Source organism: Aotus nancymaae, unplaced genomic scaffold (genome assembly GCF_030222135.1).
Source record: "Aotus nancymaae isolate 86718 unplaced genomic scaffold, 86718_ANA_hifiasm-v0.15.2.pri h1tg000010l, whole genome shotgun sequence".
Classification (NCBI taxonomy): domain Eukaryota; kingdom Metazoa; phylum Chordata; class Mammalia; order Primates; family Aotidae; genus Aotus; species Aotus nancymaae.
Genome location: NW_026988421.1, coordinates 52,135,889 through 52,154,993, shown reverse-complemented (window position 1 = coordinate 52,154,993; position 19,105 = coordinate 52,135,889). Strand labels below are relative to the sequence as shown.

At 38.2% G+C, this 19,105-nt stretch overlaps 1 protein-coding gene across 6 annotated transcripts in view; it reads left to right on the top strand.

Moving 5' to 3' along the window:
* Positions 1-16,791, top strand: part of ANK3 (ankyrin 3) — a 359,094-nt gene extending 342,303 nt beyond the window's left edge. For 5 of the 6 annotated variants that reach the window (XM_021675765.2, XM_012445733.2, XM_012445740.2 and 2 more), the window contains 2 exons: positions 6,330-6,407; positions 15,367-16,791. In XM_021675765.2, the coding sequence (XP_021531440.2) occupies positions 6,330-6,398 (69 nt within the window). In that variant the 3' untranslated portion in view covers positions 6,399-6,407; positions 15,367-16,791. Of the gene's footprint in view, positions 1-4,737; positions 4,822-4,952; positions 5,010-6,329; positions 6,418-15,366 lie in introns of all 6 variants that reach the window. The other variant, XM_021675764.2, reaches the window with a different exon arrangement.
* The last annotated feature ends 2,314 nt before the right edge of the window (positions 16,792-19,105 follow it).

Genomic DNA, 19,105 nt, shown 5'->3' with positions numbered 1-19,105 from the left:
TTAAGAACTTAGGTTTAAAAGACAAAAATCCACTATAATGTTGTAGGTTTCATAAAACAGGGGAGTCTGTATTCTCCCCAAGTACTTCTTGAAGTTAATGTAATTTTAGAGCGATTGAGTGGAGTTATCAGAGAAGAGGTTTTATAACTGAGGAAGGCATTGTATAAACAATAGGATCACCTACAAACAAGCTTGAGAGATATGTTTCATATGTGATGAAAAACCAGAAGCTAAAAATAGGCATAATCATTATTGGAAGCTATAGGTTTAACGAAAACATTTTATAAATTATTTTTCTGTTCAGATATTTGGGGCAATTGCAAAGAGTCACATTTCTGTTGCTTTTCTCTTTACTCCATATGTTGCTATCTTTCTAATGGAAAAGAGCTCGAGGCCTAGAATAGTACACGGTAAATATGACACAGGAATCATCTCTGTCAAAAATATAAAATGGGAATGTAGTACCTAAATGGGTCATTGAGACTAAAATTACTGTTTCCAAGAGCTCAGAACTGAAGATTGGAGATAAACTGATTTATTCAAAATGACACAGCCAGACAGCAGCAGCTCTGGGACTAGAACCTAATCCCTAGCTCTCTAGTGAAGTGCCTTTTCCACAACACTGTACAATTGGACCTCTATAGCTGGGCATTCCAGATGCACAAATTCAATCTCAGACCTAAAATATTCAGAAGATAAAACAAAAAGTAATACAAGTAAGAAGCAATGTAGTACAACAACTATTTACATAGCATTTACATTACATTAGGTATTATAAGTAATCTAGAGGTGATTTAAAGTATATGGGAGAATGTATGTAGGTTATATGCAAATACTACACCATTTTATATCTGGGACTTAGGCATCTGCAGATTTTGCTATCCTCAGAGGTCCTGGAACCAATCCCTGTGGATACTGAGGAACAAATGTATTTCTCTTCCAGAACAAATAAGGATTATTTTGCTAGACTAAATCAGGTATTTGGCCATTCCGACCTTTTCAGCAGCACAGAAGAGGGCAGCATTGGGCTGTCATTCCTGGAAACCATTTGATGAGGCTGGAATGCTGGGAATTTGACCTACCTCATGGATGCTGTCCAAACCTGGACTGAACCAGCGTAATTAATACTGTTTGCCATAGTAAGCCCCCTAGCACTTAGTATCCCAGTTCTGAAAACTATTCTGGGGTTGTTTCATCCCTCCCAGAGATAACTCTGGCTGGGAAGTATCTCCCAGAGGAAACAGTATGTATGCTAAGGATTGGATTGCCAAAATCTGGGCAAATCTGTTTCCTTAGAATTCCATTTGTATAATAAATGAGGTGATGGTGATTTTTCTCTTGACTTTCAAAAAGGATCCATTCTTTTTCTATGAAGTTTTAACCTTTTTTTTTTTTAACATTTAATGTTTCCAGACTCCTATTGAATGAGTCAGGTTAACAAATTATCCCATTTGTCATGAGACTTAAATAAATATGCTGATAAAATTTTAATCTCTATATAATTTGATAATATCACAAGGGTTTCAAATGCTTAGAAGCAATTTAAGTTACTAACCAGTCCTGAGTTATCTTATTTGCTAAGCAAATCCAGTGACTGCAAAGGTAAAAAACTTTAAACCAACACACAACCAGACTATTGTGAAGTTTCATAAAATTCAAATAACTGAATTTTTACTATAAAGTACAGCTGCATTTTTATTTCAAATTGTCAACATTTTTACTGGCTTTCTAAATAAGAGCTTACATGTATGTTTCCCCTAAATCAGGTAGTTTAAACCTATGGTAAGCTCTATACATTCATTCCATTTCCCAGAGATAACCACTGTTCATAAGCTTCATATTGTTTTTACACACACACACAAATATAGATAGTACATGTACAAACACATCCTCAGCTAGGTTTCTCAGAATATAAAAATGGGTAATACTATTCATATTGCTTAATACTTGCCTTTTGTTAAATAGATCGCAACAATCGTATTTTTGGACAATTCAAGTTTTAATGTTTACATCAAAGCAAATAGGTACATTTCATATTGCCACTCTTCCACTTTTTTCAAAAATTCACAGGGAAATAAAAGTTATAAAATGCAGTGCTTCTAGCAGGAGTTCAAAAGGAATTACTGTTAATTTTCATTAAGGCAGTCACCATGGCCGAAAATGTTAACACCACGTGTTCTATAATTTTCCTTTATAATGGTCGTGGGGAAAGGATGGAAGGTTTCCAGAAATATTGTTGTCGACAAGATCACGGGGACAATTTTGTTTACTTAGAAGTACAAAGTGTTTTCAAGAACTTTAAAAACTCACTGAGATTACTTTTTCCCATTGAAGAGAGGCCACAGAGCTCTCTCCTAGGTAACATTTGGTCTCTAATATATTTGACAGAATTAAAGATGGATAAATTTTTTAAAAACATATTTTATAACTCCTCACTGTCTTCCCTATTTATTTAATCAACTCCTATCTAATCTGTTCCTCCTATTTTGGCTTATTATTTATAAGTAGGGTTTTGCTTTTTGTAAGCCTATTACTGTCAATATACTTGTATGTATTCACTATGCTTATACATATGCCTACTGCATAGTCCTTTCAGAGACTGTCTAAACAACTTAAAAATTAGCTGATATCTTTTCCCACAAAAGGATTTGATTCATTCATTACCTGCCCAGTAGGATACCATTTTAGGGACTTTCCTGGGTTCTTTAATTGCCTATCGCTCAAAGAGCTGGACATTTCCAAAAGTTAGCTCAAAAATATTTGTCATTCATGTTTAAACTATAATGAAAACTTTCATCACTTTTTACTGGCTTTTTTGCTTTCTTCATGACTTTACTTTTAAAATAAAATTTTGAGTTTATTCCAAACATTTGAAACCACCAACCATAAAAAATACAAATAACACTCCCATTAAAAACTTGTTGCAAATTTTAGTGCATTTATACAAGACCTCTACATTTTTCCAGTTTTTTTCCCCCTCTCTTCACTGCGCTGATTCAAACTGGTCATAAGCAAGATTGGGGATGCACTAAAAAAGAGCAAGAAACACTTTGTTTTATGTTCATTCCACCTGTATACCACAGTGAGGAAAAACAAGTTAAATGTCCCACTCATTGTCATGAACTATGCACCCACAATCTGTAAAAACACAAAATCATTTTGTAATAAGAAAAAAGAATGAGAACAAAACTTTGTTAGCAAAACAACAGCATTTTAGTCTTTATTCTGTTATTTTGAAGCACAACTGCCTTTCTGCTCATTGTAACATATGGCAATCATTGAATGTTCTCACCGCTAGCTGGCACTGACGAAATTATCAGAGCCACTATCTTTTTCCATTCCAGTAACACAAAGAGTTAGAATCTCACTTTCCCAGGAAGGCAGCTATCTTTGTGATTGGCCATTTTCCCTAAAACAAAATAAAACCACATCTGTACACTGCCAAGCAGCATTATCCATTTCACCTTTTCAGTAAGAAGTTTGACTGACTGATCAATAGGTTCCTGGAACACAAGTCCATCCTGAAGATGTTTATCCTTGTTCTCCCAAACTATAAGTGGCACAAATCTTAAGTTAAACACAAATGAAGGTAATGTATTGCAGATATGGTGCTACCTTTGCTGAGCAGTGTGTCTTATGATATAATCATAGAGCTAGTGGAGAGATACTATGGAGCCATCTAAATTCACCAAGCTGTCTATGAACAGGAAAGTAGGCGCCCACCCTGGGGAGTTAAGAACGTATTCTATTTTTAAAACTCAGAGTGAAACCTTTCAGTTTCCCCCTCAAAATTAGATAACAAATCAGAAAGACAGATTCTAACTCTGTGTTACTGGAATGTAAAGGATAGTGGCTCTGATAATTTTGTCAATCCCAGCCAATGGTGAGCACATTCTATGATTGCCGTATGTTCTAGCCAGTAGAAAGGCAGTTCTGGTTTAAAATGACAGAATAAAGACTAAAATACTATGCTTTTGTTCTCATTCTTTTTTCTTATTACAAAGCAACTTTGTGTTCTTATGTGGGTGCAAAGATCAGAAGATATAATCTTAAATTCCCTTGGTATTGATTTTATCTATTTTTTGCCTACGGTAATGAAGATACTTCAGTGTATAAACTATGTACATATATCAGACACAGTTATTCTCACTTATTTTAAGAGCTATGAAAGATTTAGTCTTTAAAACAAGATTCTCTCTGTACCCTGAACTTTTCTCATAATCTTTTGAAAAATGTATATATTATCTTTAGTGAATGAATTTTTAAATAAACCAGAGTGATAAATGTCATGCCCAAACTAAGGTACTATCTTAGTTCAAGTTAGATAAAACTTAATCCACAAACATCTCTAGAGATTTGGTAGAACTAATGAAGAAGAAACAGTGTTCAAAGTGAGACAATCTAATCAGAGCTCTAATCATTGGCCAAAATTTGTTTCAACATATGAAGCCTTTTGGTTTCCAGTACATAACTGCATCCTATAATTATGTATTTTCAAATTCTTCCTTCTGGAATTTGTTGCTAACCATCACTTTTATACGTAATTGAGGTTTAATGCTTGAATGCTGTTGACTACTAAATAACTGTCAGTGAAGTCAGCCTTTCCCCTTGCACTGGAGTAGCAAGTAGAATTTACGACTTTTTTCTCTAAAATTCCAGAGCATGTATGTGGTGTTTGGAGTGCTGTGGAGCTTTCTCCATCTAGTATGTTGCTAATCTTTATGCCACATCCTTTAGGGAGAGGAAGCAAAAAACATTCCTGGTGAATCTGTCACAGAAGAACAATTTACCGATGAAGAAGGCAACCTCATCACCAGAAAAGTAATCATCATTGAGATTTTGTGCTTCTCTTGAAATTTAGATTTTCTGCATTAAAAGCTCTGCTACTTTTGTGCTGTAGTGTCACCTCTTGAAACAGAAAAATCTCTACTTTTCACCATTGCTTCCTACAGATCACTCGGAAAGTATTAAGACGAATTGTTATCCCACAAGAGAGAAAACATGATGTGGTAATGGAGAGGGATTGCCAAAGAGAATGTAGAGGACAAAAGCTTTGTGCGCTCCCTAGAAACTGCTGCTAACAGGCTGGCATCTGCAGTGTGGCATCTTGAAGTGTTTGCTGCTTCTGACATCGTATGCATTTGATCAGGGTCAAAGAAAAATACTTTTCTTCCTAACATTCTTTAATGTCACATACTTTTTTTTTAAGAGTTTTCATAAAGATAAGGTCATTTATGGGGGACAGAATGTGCGAGTTTGAGGGAGAAAGAAGATAAAACCCTTGACCCTTCACCACCAAACATCTGAGCAGTGCCTCAAGCCCCACCTAGAGCTTGGCTGTCAGCAAGTGTCTGTTGGGACAGGGGTGGAGAGCACTCCAAACTCACAGACTTTAAAGTTAGAATGGCAAAAGGCTCAGTTCAAGATCTGCACATCAAATCCATACATTTTCTCTTTCCAACATGTTCTAAATCTGAATTCCCCCATCCTAGTCTGAAGAGGGGGTTCCCCTCTTCGGGTTTATAACAGCCCATTTCCCATGTGCCAGTTAAAGAATCCCTCCAGCCAACCCCTATCTGTCAGAGAAAACATATCTGGTTATTTTTCACTTGTTTCTAGTCTTTACCCTTTCCAATTTAAAAACAGAAACTTCGATAGATTATGTTTACATTAGAAAAAGTAAATGGAAAATTTATCAGAAGTAGTACATCAGAAAATTGAAAAGGCTTCTTGTGCAACAGCCTTGCTCTCAGGAAACTGTATTCCTGATGCTCAGTGAAGAGACGATTTGTTTATGGAAAATAGATGCCTCCTTGGTCTACAGTAAGAGGAACTCATTGGTAATTCCATTAACTTAAAAAGTCCCTCAGATCAACAGCATTTTCATGGATTAGTACTTAACTAAGAAGGTTTAGTCTCATTACAACAGATTGCTTACAATTCTGCTGGTCTTAAAAAGGCATAAATTATAATTTACTGATATTTTTAAGAATTGGTGTTTGGGTGCCTTGTGAGCTGTGGTGACTATTTCTTTTAGCTTACTATAGGAAATGGACAGGCTGCTCATTATTTTGGTTTATCACTAACCTACTGAATTATTGTCAAGTACAATTACATTGTATTCATTTGACAGTGCTCTCTAGCTTGCCTTGATGATGCTAAACTGTGTGGTTAAGCCAAATAGATTGTATGTCTTTTTGGAGATGAAGTGACAAAGTGCTTTAAACTCTTTCATTTCTCCTATTCCAGCCTCCAAGGATCAGAATGGGACTGCTTTATAATTAAAACTCTTTCACTATGAAATCTTAATGTGTACATTCCTTTTAAAGCAGGGAGAAGTTTTTAAGGTGAAAGCGAAGAAAGAAATCCGGCATGTGGAAAAGAAGAGCCACTCGTAACAGCGAACGGTCAGTCGAGGTGATGTGTGTTCATATCAACAACAGTAGGACTTAAATTCCTGTGAAACTTACAAGTTTCATTAAATAAGTGATTCTAATTTTCCCCGTCCTTCAGCTTTGAAAATCAAATACGAAGTTGTCCAAGATCTGTTTTATGTTTGCATACATATAAACACTAAAACTTGACTTTGGTTTCACAGTCCGTTCACGTTCTCCTCACAAATTAGGCAGCAATTTAATTGTAAATCATGGTTGCAGAATCAAATATAAATGTTATGAGTAAAGGCTCACTATGAAATACAGTAGCCTTATGCAATCTAACAAGAAGACTATTTGGCAACAAATAATTCTTACAGTTATACTCTGAGAGTTTTATTGATCCAGCCTTTCACCATTTTAGCAGAACAGCATCTGAGGATATAATTTTGGTGGAAATAAAGTGAGTTTCCAAGTCTACATTAAATGACTGACATATCTATCTAGTGTTTTATATAAACAAAAGGAAAAAACAGGAGGTTAGTGACACTATTGTTTGTTAAGTTAAATGTTTAGTAAGTGAGCTTTGTTTACATTTGCCTGCTTTTCTTTATAGGTCACATTATTTTCCTTTACATTGTTTTCTTTCTTTCCTTCTTTCTTTCTTTTTTTTTTGAGACAGAGTCTCGGTCTCTCACCAGACTGGAGTGCAGTGGTGCACTGCAACCTATGCCCCTCAGGTTCAAGCGATTCTCCTGCCTCAGTCTCCCAGGTAGCTGGGACTGCAGGTGTGCACCACCACACCCGGCTAATTTTTTGTATTTTAGTAGAGACAGGGTTTCACCATGTTGGCCAGGATGGTCTTGATCTCCTGACCTCGTGATCCACCCACCTCGGCCTCCCAAAGTGCCGGGATTACAAGCGTGAGCCACTGCGCCCAGCCCTTTTACATTGTTTTCTACATTTTACTTTGTCCTATTTATTTCTACTTAGCTACATTTAGAAAGGCCATTTGGGGTGGGGAAAAAAAATGTCCTCTATAGTCTGTAAGGTAAAGTAAAATCATTTCTTTAGTTCACCTACAGTCCTCTTAGCCCCACAGGTTAAAGTGGTAAGAAAGAGCAGACAGATTCTAGTTTTCACTTTCATGCATCTGCTGTTCCCTGCTTACCAGAACACTGGTATGTGGAGTGCTGAGGGAAGGAACTAGGAAGTAATCTAGTTTCACTGCCTGTAAAAATAACAGATGCTGGCAAGGTTGTGGAGAAAAGGAAACATTTATACACTGTTGATGGGAGTGTAAATTAGTTCAACCATTGTGGAAAGTGGTGTGGCAATTCCTCAAAGAGCTAAAAACACAACTACCATTCAACCCAGCAGTCCTATTACTGGGTGTATATACCCAAAGGAATATAAATTGTTATATCACAAAGACACATACACAACGTATGTTCACTGCAGCACTATTCATAATAGCAAAGACATGTAATCAACCTAAATGCCCATCAATGATAGACTGCACAAAGAAAATGTGGCACACACACATACACCATGGAATACCATGCAGCTATTAAAAAAGTGTGAGGTTGTGTCCTTTGCAGAACAGGGATAGAGTTAGAGGCCATTATCCTGAGCAAACTAACACAGGAACAGAAAACCAAATACTGCTGTTCTCATTTACTGGAAGCTAAATGATGAGAACACATGGACACAAAAAGGGAAACAATAGACACTGGGGCCTACTTGAGGGTGGACGGTGAGAAAAGGGAGAAGATAGGAAATAGTAACTATTGGGTACTAGGCTTAGTACCTGGATGACAAAATAATCTGTAACAAACCTGCACATGTACCCTTGAACTTAAAATAATTGTGTGTGTGTTTAGAAGTATTCGAAGCCTCTGAAGGATTTTAAGCAAGGACCTAACTTGGTCTTCTTTCCTCCCTCTCTTAAAAAATTGAAGAGCATGGACTATGTAGAAAATGGATAGGGGGACAAGAATAAAATGAAGATAACCAGTTTGGAGGTTATTGCGTCAGTTCAACTAAGCCATAATGATGGCTTGGGCTGGGAAGATTGACAGCACTTGATAGATTAGCTTGTGGGGTAGAGTGGAGAAGAAGCATTGAGTCAAAGGTGACTCCTAAATTTCTGGTGTAAGCAACTAGATGATAGAGAAAGCAGCAGAAGTGGAAGAGGAATGAGTTTTAAGAAGAGTGACAGACATTCAGGCTTGGACTTGAGTTTGAAATGCTATGAGACATCCAAGTATTTATGTTATATACCCAAGTCTGGAGCTCTGAGAAAAAGTTGGGGCTGTGCATATAAAAATGTGGGAATCGTCACAAAAGAAATGGGTATTGAACACCAGAGAATAGATGTGATTATTTAGGGAGAAAGTTGAAGTAAGCCAAGAAGGGACTCAAAAATTGAGTCCTCAAAAGCAACATTTCAGAGTTAAAAAGATTGCATCTGACCTCTTCCTTCCTGCAGAGCTCCAACCATGACCCTCCTTAGTAAGCACTCAGTAAGTGTCAGCTATTACTACTAGTATTAAGAGAACCAAGAATAGAACCTTGAAGAGCTTTGGATTACGGAGGCTCGTGGACTAAGAAGCAACAGCCAGTGATGCTAGAATACAACAGTGGGAGAAGTGAGAACAGCAGTGTCTGAAATCCTCTGCATGTGATGGTGGGGCTTACACTTGAGAAAAGTTTCTATTATTCCACATCACTTGTTTCTCATAGTAGCCCTAGGAAATTAGTGAAATGTATTCTTGTTCCTCTTTACTAAGGAATGAACAGTAACAGAGAGAAAGCAAAATCTCTAAGGCTGAGTGTGGTTAATGACAGGTCTGGATTTCCTGATTCTGATTCTCGGAGGTCAGAGCTATGGCCTGAATTGCTTCACTACAAATTCAGGACCCCACCCTCCAGAATATTTTACCAGATTTCTTCTAGAGTAAATATAGAGTTTTTATATTATATTTTTCTTACCCTTAAAAAATCCCTATTAACAAAAGCCTTAAGAGCAAGGGTTCTAGAGGGTTCTAGAGTCAGGTGGCTTGATTTCCAATTCTGACTCCACTAAATATTAACAGCGTAACTTTGAGCTTGCTATTTAAAGCTTCGTGGCTCTCTTTTTGGCCAGGCACAGTGGCTCACACCTGTAATCCCAGCAGTTTGGGAGGCGAAGGCAGGCAGATCACCTGGGTCAGAAGTTAGAGACCAGCCTGGCCAACATGGTGAAACCCAACCCATCTGTACTAAAAAGACAAAAATTAGCCAGGCGTGGCAGTGCACACCTGTGGTCTTAGCTACTCAGGAGGCTGAGGCAGAAGAATTGCTTGAACCCAGGAGGCAGAGGTTGCAGTGAGCCAAGATCATGGCACTGTACTCCAGCCTGGGTGACAGAACAGGACTCTTTCGAAAAAAAATAATTAATTAAAAAAAAATAGCTTTGTGGCTCTCTTGTCTACAAAATGGAGAAAATAATAGTACCTCACTTATTAGGATTAAATTAGCTAACCCACTTTAGAACAGTTTAGAATAAATATCTTTACCTGATAAAAATAATAGCTACAAAATTTTATTACTGTGTTTTTCTTTCACTGCCAAAACATGAAAGAACATTTTTCCAGTATTTTTTTCCAGCTCTTTGACTTCAGATTCTTTTTAATCGCAAGTGAATAGAAAAGAACAAACAAAAAGCCCTATTTATTCATACTAGTGAAACAACAAAGCTACCTGAAACTGCACAGTTTATTATAGTTATATAAAGTAATTAAAATTAGTATTTGGAAAAATGTCTTAGTCCCAGACTTCTGTAACTACAGAGAAGGAAAAATAGAAGAGAAGGGAAAGGGAGGGGTGGGTAGGGAGAGAAACAGAGAACGAGAGTAAACACCGCTCTGTCCCCACTGGGCTCAGGCTTTCCTTAAGCCATGACACCGCTAAGTCTTAAAGATGAGTAAGAGTTGAACTACAAATGTGGATTTCATTAGGGAAAGTGAAGTCTGAACATTCAAGGAGAGATGGCATTTGAAACAACTGTGAAGGGTAGCAGAGGAATTAGCCACAGACGATGATCAGAGAAGGAAAGTATAAGTATAGATGGATACAAAATCACGAGTAAAGACAATGAAGTTAGAAAACAATTTGGAGTTGATACTTGGTATGTAATCTAGATCCTCAAAGTGAGGTTTGTGGACCGCAGTATCAGCATGCCTAAAAGTCTGTTGTAAACACAGTATTTCAGGCCAGCATAGTAGCCCACTCCTATAATCCCAGCTATTTGGGAAGCCGAGATGAGCAGAGCAGATTACCTGAGGTCAGGAGTTCAAGACCAGCCTGGCCAACATGGTGAAACCCCGTTGTGATTTCAGGGATTTCCGTAGCTGGGATTACAGGCACGTGCCACCATGCCTGGCTAATTTTTTGTATTTTACAGATTAAAAATACAAAAAATTACCCAGGCATGGTGTCACGTGCCTGTAATCCCAGCTACTAGTGAGGCTGAGGCAGGAGAATTGCTTGAACCCAAGAGGCAGAGGTTGCACTGAGCCGAGATTGTGTCATTGCACTCCAGCCTCGGTGACAGAATGAGACTCTGTCTCAAAAAAAAAAAAAAAAAACAAAAATAAAAACACAGAATTTCAGAAACAGTGACCTACTGAATCAGAATCTACACTGGAAGAGTCCTGTGTAATGCACATTAAACTTTGAGAAGCACTGCTCCAGAACATTTGACTGGCTCTCAAATTATCGAGAGTTTTTTTTTTTTTTTTTTTTTTTTAGACGAAGTCTCTCTCTGTCACCCAGGCTGGGTACGATCTCAGCTCACTGAAACCTCCGTCTCCCAGGGTCAAGCAATTCCCTGCTTCAACCTCCCGAGAGCCTACAATTACAGGTGCCTGCCACCACGCCCAGCTAATTTTTGTATTTTTTAGTAGAGATGGGGTTTCACCATCTTGGCCAGGCTGGTCTTGAACTCCTGATCTCATGATCCACCCACCTCAGCCTCCCAAAGTGCTGGGATTATAGGTGTGAGCCACCATTCCCAGCCAAATTATCAAGAGTTTAAAAAAATTTCTAATGCTGCGCACCATCCCAAAAAATTCTATGTATACTCTTATGGGATGTAGCCTGGATATTGTTATTGTTTTAATCTTCCCAGATAATTCTAATGTGCAACCAAGTTTGAGAACCACTGGAGATTGCAAAACAACTATTCAGTGGAGAAGAGTGGGAATTAAGCCTAAAAAGTTTCACTGGGCTGGACCACAGAAAGGTTCAGATACCAAATAAAGATAGGAGACCCTTTTTAAAGCTAGGCATTAGGGTCTAAAAGCCACAGCTATGTCCATTGGCCTATAAAGGACAAGTCAGTTCTGTACCAGAGCATGCTCCTCTTTGTCAGGTCAGAATGCCTAGCTTTAAAAAGGGTCTCCTATCCTTAAATATGATGTATGAAGTACATATTTAACTGTAAAGTATCAACTGCCATGAAAATCCAATGAATTGCAGTTTTCGTGTTAGTTTTTTTGGTCTTGTTTTGTTTTTTAAGACTAAGTCTCGCTCTGTCATCCAGGCTGGAGTGCAGTGGCATGATCTCAGCTCACTGCAACCTCTGCCTCCTGGGTTCAAGCCATTCTCCTGCCTCAGTCTCCTAAGTTGGTATTACAGGTAGCCACAACCATGCCCAGCTAATTTTTGTATTTTTATTAGAGACTAGGTTTCACCATGTTGTCCAAACTGGTTTCGAACTCCTGACCTCAGGTGATCCGCCCCTGTTGGCCTCCCAAAGTGCTGGAATTAGAGCAATGAGCCACTGCACCTGGCCCTGTTTTCTTCTACTTTTAAATGTTTCTTAAAAATACAGTGAAATGGCTGAAAGGAAAGATTGGTTTTCTGATTTAGTTTCTCCCACCTTTAGGTCTGAAAGTCATACAAAACCCAAAGAAAGATTCCTAAATGCAGGTGCATCTATCTCATATTCATTATCTAAACCAGAAAAAGGGAAAAGATTCAAAATTCTATTTCTGAAATGTCATTTTGATGGCTTCTGCCCTCACACCTTCCCATCAGATGGCGCTGTCATCACAGTTTATATTGTATCAATATTTTTATAACAAGTACATAGTCACTTAGCCAAGGTTCTCGTGCTTTTTCTGCAACACTGTACTTGGAATAAAGTCTTTTGTCCATTGAATGACCTTCCTGTACCCAGTGTGGTTGGAACCAACATGCTCTGATTGCATAACCAAGAAAAGAAAAAGTTATAAGAGGAACTAACTCCCACTTAAAAAAAAAAATCACCCAAACCATCCTCACTAGAATATAAGTGGGCATAATTCACAGCATTTTTTAAAATTACAGAAATATATCCAATATATCCAGAAAGATAACATTTGCTTGCATTGAGGTGAGAAGAGAAAGGCCTGGCTACTTATTACAAAATTAACCTGGGAAGTTGGATTGGTTTTTAGGAGACATGGAGAAAAAGAAAAGTTCAAGTGGGTTGTAGTGATGATCGCACATCTACATAAATTTGTTTAAAAATATCAAGCCAGGCCAGGCACCATGGCCCACGCCTGTAATCCCAGCACTTTGGGAGGCCGAGGAAGGTGGATCATTTGAAGTCAGGAGTTCAAGATCAGCCTGGCCAACATGGTGAAACCCTGTCTCTACTAAAAGTACAAAAAATTAGCCAGGTGTGGTGGCGCATGCCTGTAATCCCAGCTATTCGGGAGGCTGAGACAGGAGAATGGCTTGAACCCGGAAGGTGGAGGTTGCAGTGAGCAGAGATCATGCCATTGCCCTCCAGCCTGGGCAACAGAGTGAGACTTCATCTCAAAAAAAAAAAATTATAAAGCTGTGTATAATAGCTGAAATATGGTATATAAATTATATATCAAGCTTTGAAAAGTCAGGGAGAGGGTCTTAGAGAAAACAGGGAGTGAGGCACTGTGGTAACATTATCATAGAACCATCTAAGAAGTCTGGTGCCTAAAAGATTAGGATTAAATGATAAAAACAGGTGAGAAAATCCTGATCATCATATTCTGATTTGCCCATCCTCTGCAAGATGATCTACCCAAGTGAGTCATTTTCCTTCTTTGGAACCTCAGCAGAGTCACAGGGGAGGGGTGTTGAAATCACATAAGAGGAATTGATACCTTCATGTTCTTGGCCCCATGCATTAGTGACCTGGGGCATGGAGGTCAGTAGCACTTTTAATACTAAAAAGGAAGCCAGGGCCTGTCGTGGGGCAGAGAGAGGAAGTGCTGTGCCAACAGGTTTCCATAAGCCAGGGTGTCCTAGGTGACCCATCTAAAGAGGAAGATACTTGTCTAAGGTAAGTAAACATCCTCAAGGTCACTAGAAACACTTTTGGGCCCCAAGAGAAGCAGAATTCTAAAGGTTGTCCTAGATCTGCAAATACAGTCTGTTGCTTATATGTGAGTGAGCAGAGTTATTCTTAAAACTGTTCTTGCCTTACTCAGGATTTCTGTAGGAGCTGTATCTTGTTCTCAGGCAGGCATTCAAGTTTGTCAGCTTTTCATACTGAACAAGGAGGAGAGACAATATATAGGAAGTACTTTGTTTTATGGAAAAGCCAAATTCATACCACAACAATGTACACAAAAGTATGAAAACCTCTGCCAAAGAATGATTTAGTTTGACACACTAAGACTGGAAATAAAACACTGGTGCTTTATGCAGGAATCCTCCAGCAAAACAAGACTTTCTCAGTGAAGCCTCCATTAAAAAGCTCAAATAAAATTAGTTTGTCCCATTATGACTGATATGGACAGAAGCAAACGTTCTTTGCAGTGGTAGAGGTTTGTCTTTAATTTTAATTTGCTTATGGAAAAGAAATGTCATCATAATGAAGTAATGACACTTTTCCTCCTTTAGTTGAATTTTTGGAGAAGTGAGAGACTTACAAAATAAGCAGAAAGAGCTGAGATGCTCTAAGCCTAACTCCATATCTCTGGCCCTTTTTGCTCATGGAAGTCCCAACCCCCTTACATTTTGATGTTGAGAGAAGTCTCAGAGATTACCTCTCTCAGCCACCTCATTTTACAGATAAGACTAAGGCCCAAAGGGCTACAAATGGCTTCCCCAAGCAGCTGAGTGACCTGAGCTTCAGACAGAACTAGAAGAGGGTCTTGCCAACACAATCTCTAAAACCGTCACCAAACCAAACTTGGTGTTTGTCCATGCACAATGGAAAGTCAAACACCAAACACCGAACACCAGGTTTTTGCAGGAGAAAGGTGTATTGCCACTTGACTGACAAGGAGACTGGAGGAACCACTCAAATCTGTCTCTCCAAGCTGGGGCCTGGGTCAGGTTTTAGAAGCATAGGGTTATGAGGCATGATCTGATTGGCTCTTGCAGTGAGGTGACTGCCAGAAGGCATGATCTGACTGGATCCTGCAATGGGGTGACGCCAGGGCTCTATCTGATTGGATCCTGCCATGAGGCATAGGCTTCTTAATCAGCTCCTCAGTCTGAGAACTTAGGTTCCTCCCATGGTTGCACATTTAGTTTATCTGGGCATGCTCAGGTTATGTGACCTTCCATCTGTGGGGGCTGGGGGAGGGTCTATGGCAACCCAAAAACAACTCACAACTTTGTTACATAAAAGTTGAACCAGGTTGGTCTGGTGCAATTACAAAACACAAATACAGTAATAAGCAAGGCTCTCTGGAGGTCACAGGGTCACCTACATAAGGTCACTGCCTTCTAAGAGCTTTCCAGTACACCTTAGGGCCTTGTTCTCTAAGGCATCTAGGAGGTAGCAGCATCATGTTAAACCACCCCATAGGGAATGGAGGACCCCTATTCTCTAAGACTTTTCTATTGATTGGCAAGTAAGGCTTACACTGGTTCTCTTAAAAAAAAAAAAAAAAAAAAAAAGGCAGGGGGAAAGAGAGAAAAAGAAAAAGAAAGCTAAACTCGCTATCTACTGTCTCTCTTTCCACAGGATCATAAGTTTTTACTGCCAGTATTGAGAAATTCATGGAAGAAATGTCAGCAGGAAGTAAAAATTCACCGAGAAGCGTGTGTGTATGTTCGCTGCTTCCACACATTAATGGCATGATTTTTTTTATGCAAAAAGAAAAGAAAAAAAGAAAACCACCCACATTTTAATTTAGCATGAGCCAATTTACAGAGCATGGAAATCACTTTCATTTCCGGATTGGCGCGTGTGCAATTAGCAATGCAGTGTATATACAAGAAGCCATGCTGTTAACAGTTTATCTCAAGTGATTTTGGTGTCATTTACAAAAGGAAGAAATTCCTGCCATCAGAAGGAACAGAGGAGATGAAATGATCAAATCACAGAGAAACACTAAAATTACTAAATCTACAACAGCTCGCCTTATTTTTCTTGGACCCAAACTGTCAGGGTATAAACACTATTTGTTTCTTTTTTAAAACATCGATAGTTTTGCTGTAAATAGTAACACTGTATAAATTCTAACAGAAAAATAGAATAAAATGTTGATAAGGCACTGCCTCTTAGAACACAAACAGAATATTGCAAATGCATTTAACAAATAGGGGTCTCAAGTGACTTCACCCTAGAAGAGGAGGGAGGGGTTCTGGGTGGGGGGGACTCTTCACTGATTCTTGTATATTAGCAATTATAATGTTTGTATATGCAAAACTGCTAGCTTGATTTTAAAAAAACAAATCTTTAAAATCTGCTGCAAATTTAAATAATTCCCAAAATGAGGAATTCTGTAGTTCTGTGAAAAAATTTTTTCTTCAGAATACTAATATTTTGATGCATGTGTATCACCTTATTTTGATTAAATCTTTTCCAATTTTGCAAACACTACAGTATACTGCAACACAAAAGATTTTATCTGTAAACACAAAGCCCTTCATTTAATATTTGTTGCTATTGCCAATTTTTCAATGAAATGACCTAAAAACAACAACAAAAAAATAACCTATACGGTAGTTGCTTTAGGGGGTGGGGGGTGCTATCTGTTAGTGCTTAAAAGGGAGTAAATGCTTGCCGCTTTAGAGGTGGATGGTGCTCATAAGAGGCCCCAGTCGGGGGTATTTAAAATGGACTGAACAGAAATCCTTAGCTAGTAGAATGGCAGCACGCTGTAAAATTATTACTGTATTGTGTACTGGCTATAAGATGTAGACACATTTCAGTAAGCCAATCATTTGTAACCATTCTAGCAGTGTCATATTAGGTTAATAAGGCTGCTGTGTTTTAAAGGGCATTTTTATTTGGGTTTTGGTGAAATTCTTTAATTTGTTGATTATATTCACATAAAATCAGCATTCATTGACACATAACTCTAATGACATATGTATGAAAAACCATACACTGGATGACCTAGTCGATTATTTAAGCATAAAATAAATTGTGTTAAACTCTTCACCTATCTGTGCTCTATAGTGTCCTTGTGTTTTCTGGCAAAAGGTAGTTGTCTAAACCCTTGTCCTATAAGTCCTGGCCAATCCACCCCATTGGTCCTATCTGTGCCTCTGTGTCACTGAAGAGATAGTCTCTAACATTCATATTTGCCCTGTAAGCTCCCAACTTATAAATTCTGTGCATTTCGTGGGGGAGCCAAGAATTAAAGATCAATTGACAAGTAAGCTTTGCCCACATCTGTTCAGGCCATCTCAAAAAGTGGAGAATTGGAGATATTATAGCCAGCCTGTCAAGAAGTTGACTGGCACTTTTAGGAACCATCAACATGCAGTTGCTTTTAGCCCACAGAGCATTTGCTTTATTAATTTACATTTATTGTCCGTTCTTAGAAGTTGGGAGATATTACATAATCAAGTTGCTAACTTCTCTTAAAAAGCAAGATTTGGCAACAATGGTCCTCATTCCCAGAAGGTAACAACCTACTGGGGCCAAGTTGTCTCTGTTTTCTCCAGCCAGGCATGGGGGTCTACTGATATCACTGCCACAGCCCCATTTCTTATATATGTACATCCTAACTATGAGTCTGCAACCCATATACTGCTTGAATCTAAATCCTACTGAAGCAGAGACCATGGCTGTTTTTTTTTTTTTTTTTTTTTCGAGAGAGAGTTTTTCACTCTTGTTGCCCAAGCTGGAGTACAATGGCAGGATCTCAGCTCACGACAACCTCCACCTACTGGGTTCAAGCGATTCATTCTCCTGCCTCAGCCTCCCAAGTAGCTGATATTACAGGCATGTGCCACCATACCTGGCTAATTTTGCATTTTTAATAGAGATAGGGTTTCACCATGCTGGTCAGGCTGGTCTTGAACTCCTGATCTCAGGTAATCTGCCTGCCTTTGGCCTCCCAAAGTGCTAGGATTATAGGCATGAGCCACCGCACCTGGCTGGCTGTTTTAACTTTTATTCTAGTTACCAGCATAGCATATGGTAGTAGTGATAATAACTATCATCACCATCACTAAAATTGGAGTGCTTACTATAGGCTATTCTCTGTTCTAAACACATTCCATTTACTACCTTACTTAGTCCTCATAACTACTTTATGAATTAGGCACTGTCTTTGACGGTAACAGTCCTTTTATAAAATTAAATGAGTGCTTAGAGACTTTCAGAAATGTTATATATTGCCTGTTCATAAAGATTATTACCAAAGGGAATGAGTTGTCCCCAGTTGTCCTGCATTCAATATCAATGCAGAAGAAATGCACATATAATCTACTTTGTGTAAAGAATGGGGCTAGGTTGCATCTGCATGGTATCCCAAATAAATAAAATGTGCCCCTACCCTTACACCAAAATCATTTTATGATGGGCAAAGTTAGACCCTTGAGAGGTTTAAAAAAAAAAAAAAAACTTTCCCAAAATGCCTGTATGTAAAGCCAGGATCAGAATACAGGTGTCTTAATTTCCTATCTGAGAGTTATGAATTTCTGACTCAGTCTTTGACAGAAGGTGTTTATCCTGAACTAGAAATTCAATAATGTATAACTGTCTAGGTATTAAATAGTTGTGTTTACATACCCAAAAATTTGACTTTAGGTATATGTGATGTGCTTTGCTTCACATCAAGCAGAAGCTCATAAGTTTACTCAGAAGTATCCAAAATATGACATTCAAAATTTAACTTGCATATGTGTGTATATGCATATATTTATACATGTATATGTGGATTGAGCCGTACATACATTATGTATTTCTAACATAATCTTTGGCCTGCAAGCTTATAAATATGTATTTAAGCTTTTCATTGATTGACATTACTGTAAAAAATGAATTGTGATTGATAAGTTCTGGATATTTAACTGTTTTTCCATTTTATATTCTTACTAAATTATTGAGTTTGTTACATTAAAATGTGTTATCACTGTATTGTCAAATTATGGCAATACACTTTGCAGGATTATTTCAATACTTTTAAGAGGCATCTATTTCTTCATTGAACACATAAGCAGCCAGCCTCCTTTTCTCTGTAAATAAGGACTTTTTTGGCATCCTGATGTTCCTTGCTGTTCATTTGGTATCATCCTGGAGTTCCATCAAGCCTGAGGATTTTCTCCATGGCCAATAAACTATTATCAGCATCAACTCACGTTTGGCTGTATGACAGGCATATGTGAGAAGCCCAGAAATAAATCACAAAAATAATGAGGCATCTTGTGAGTCTCTCTGAAGAAGCCAGTGAACCAAAAACTAACTTCTTATCTGAGTGAGTCTTGGTATTCTTGATTTGCTTGAAGAGGCTATGGCATATTAC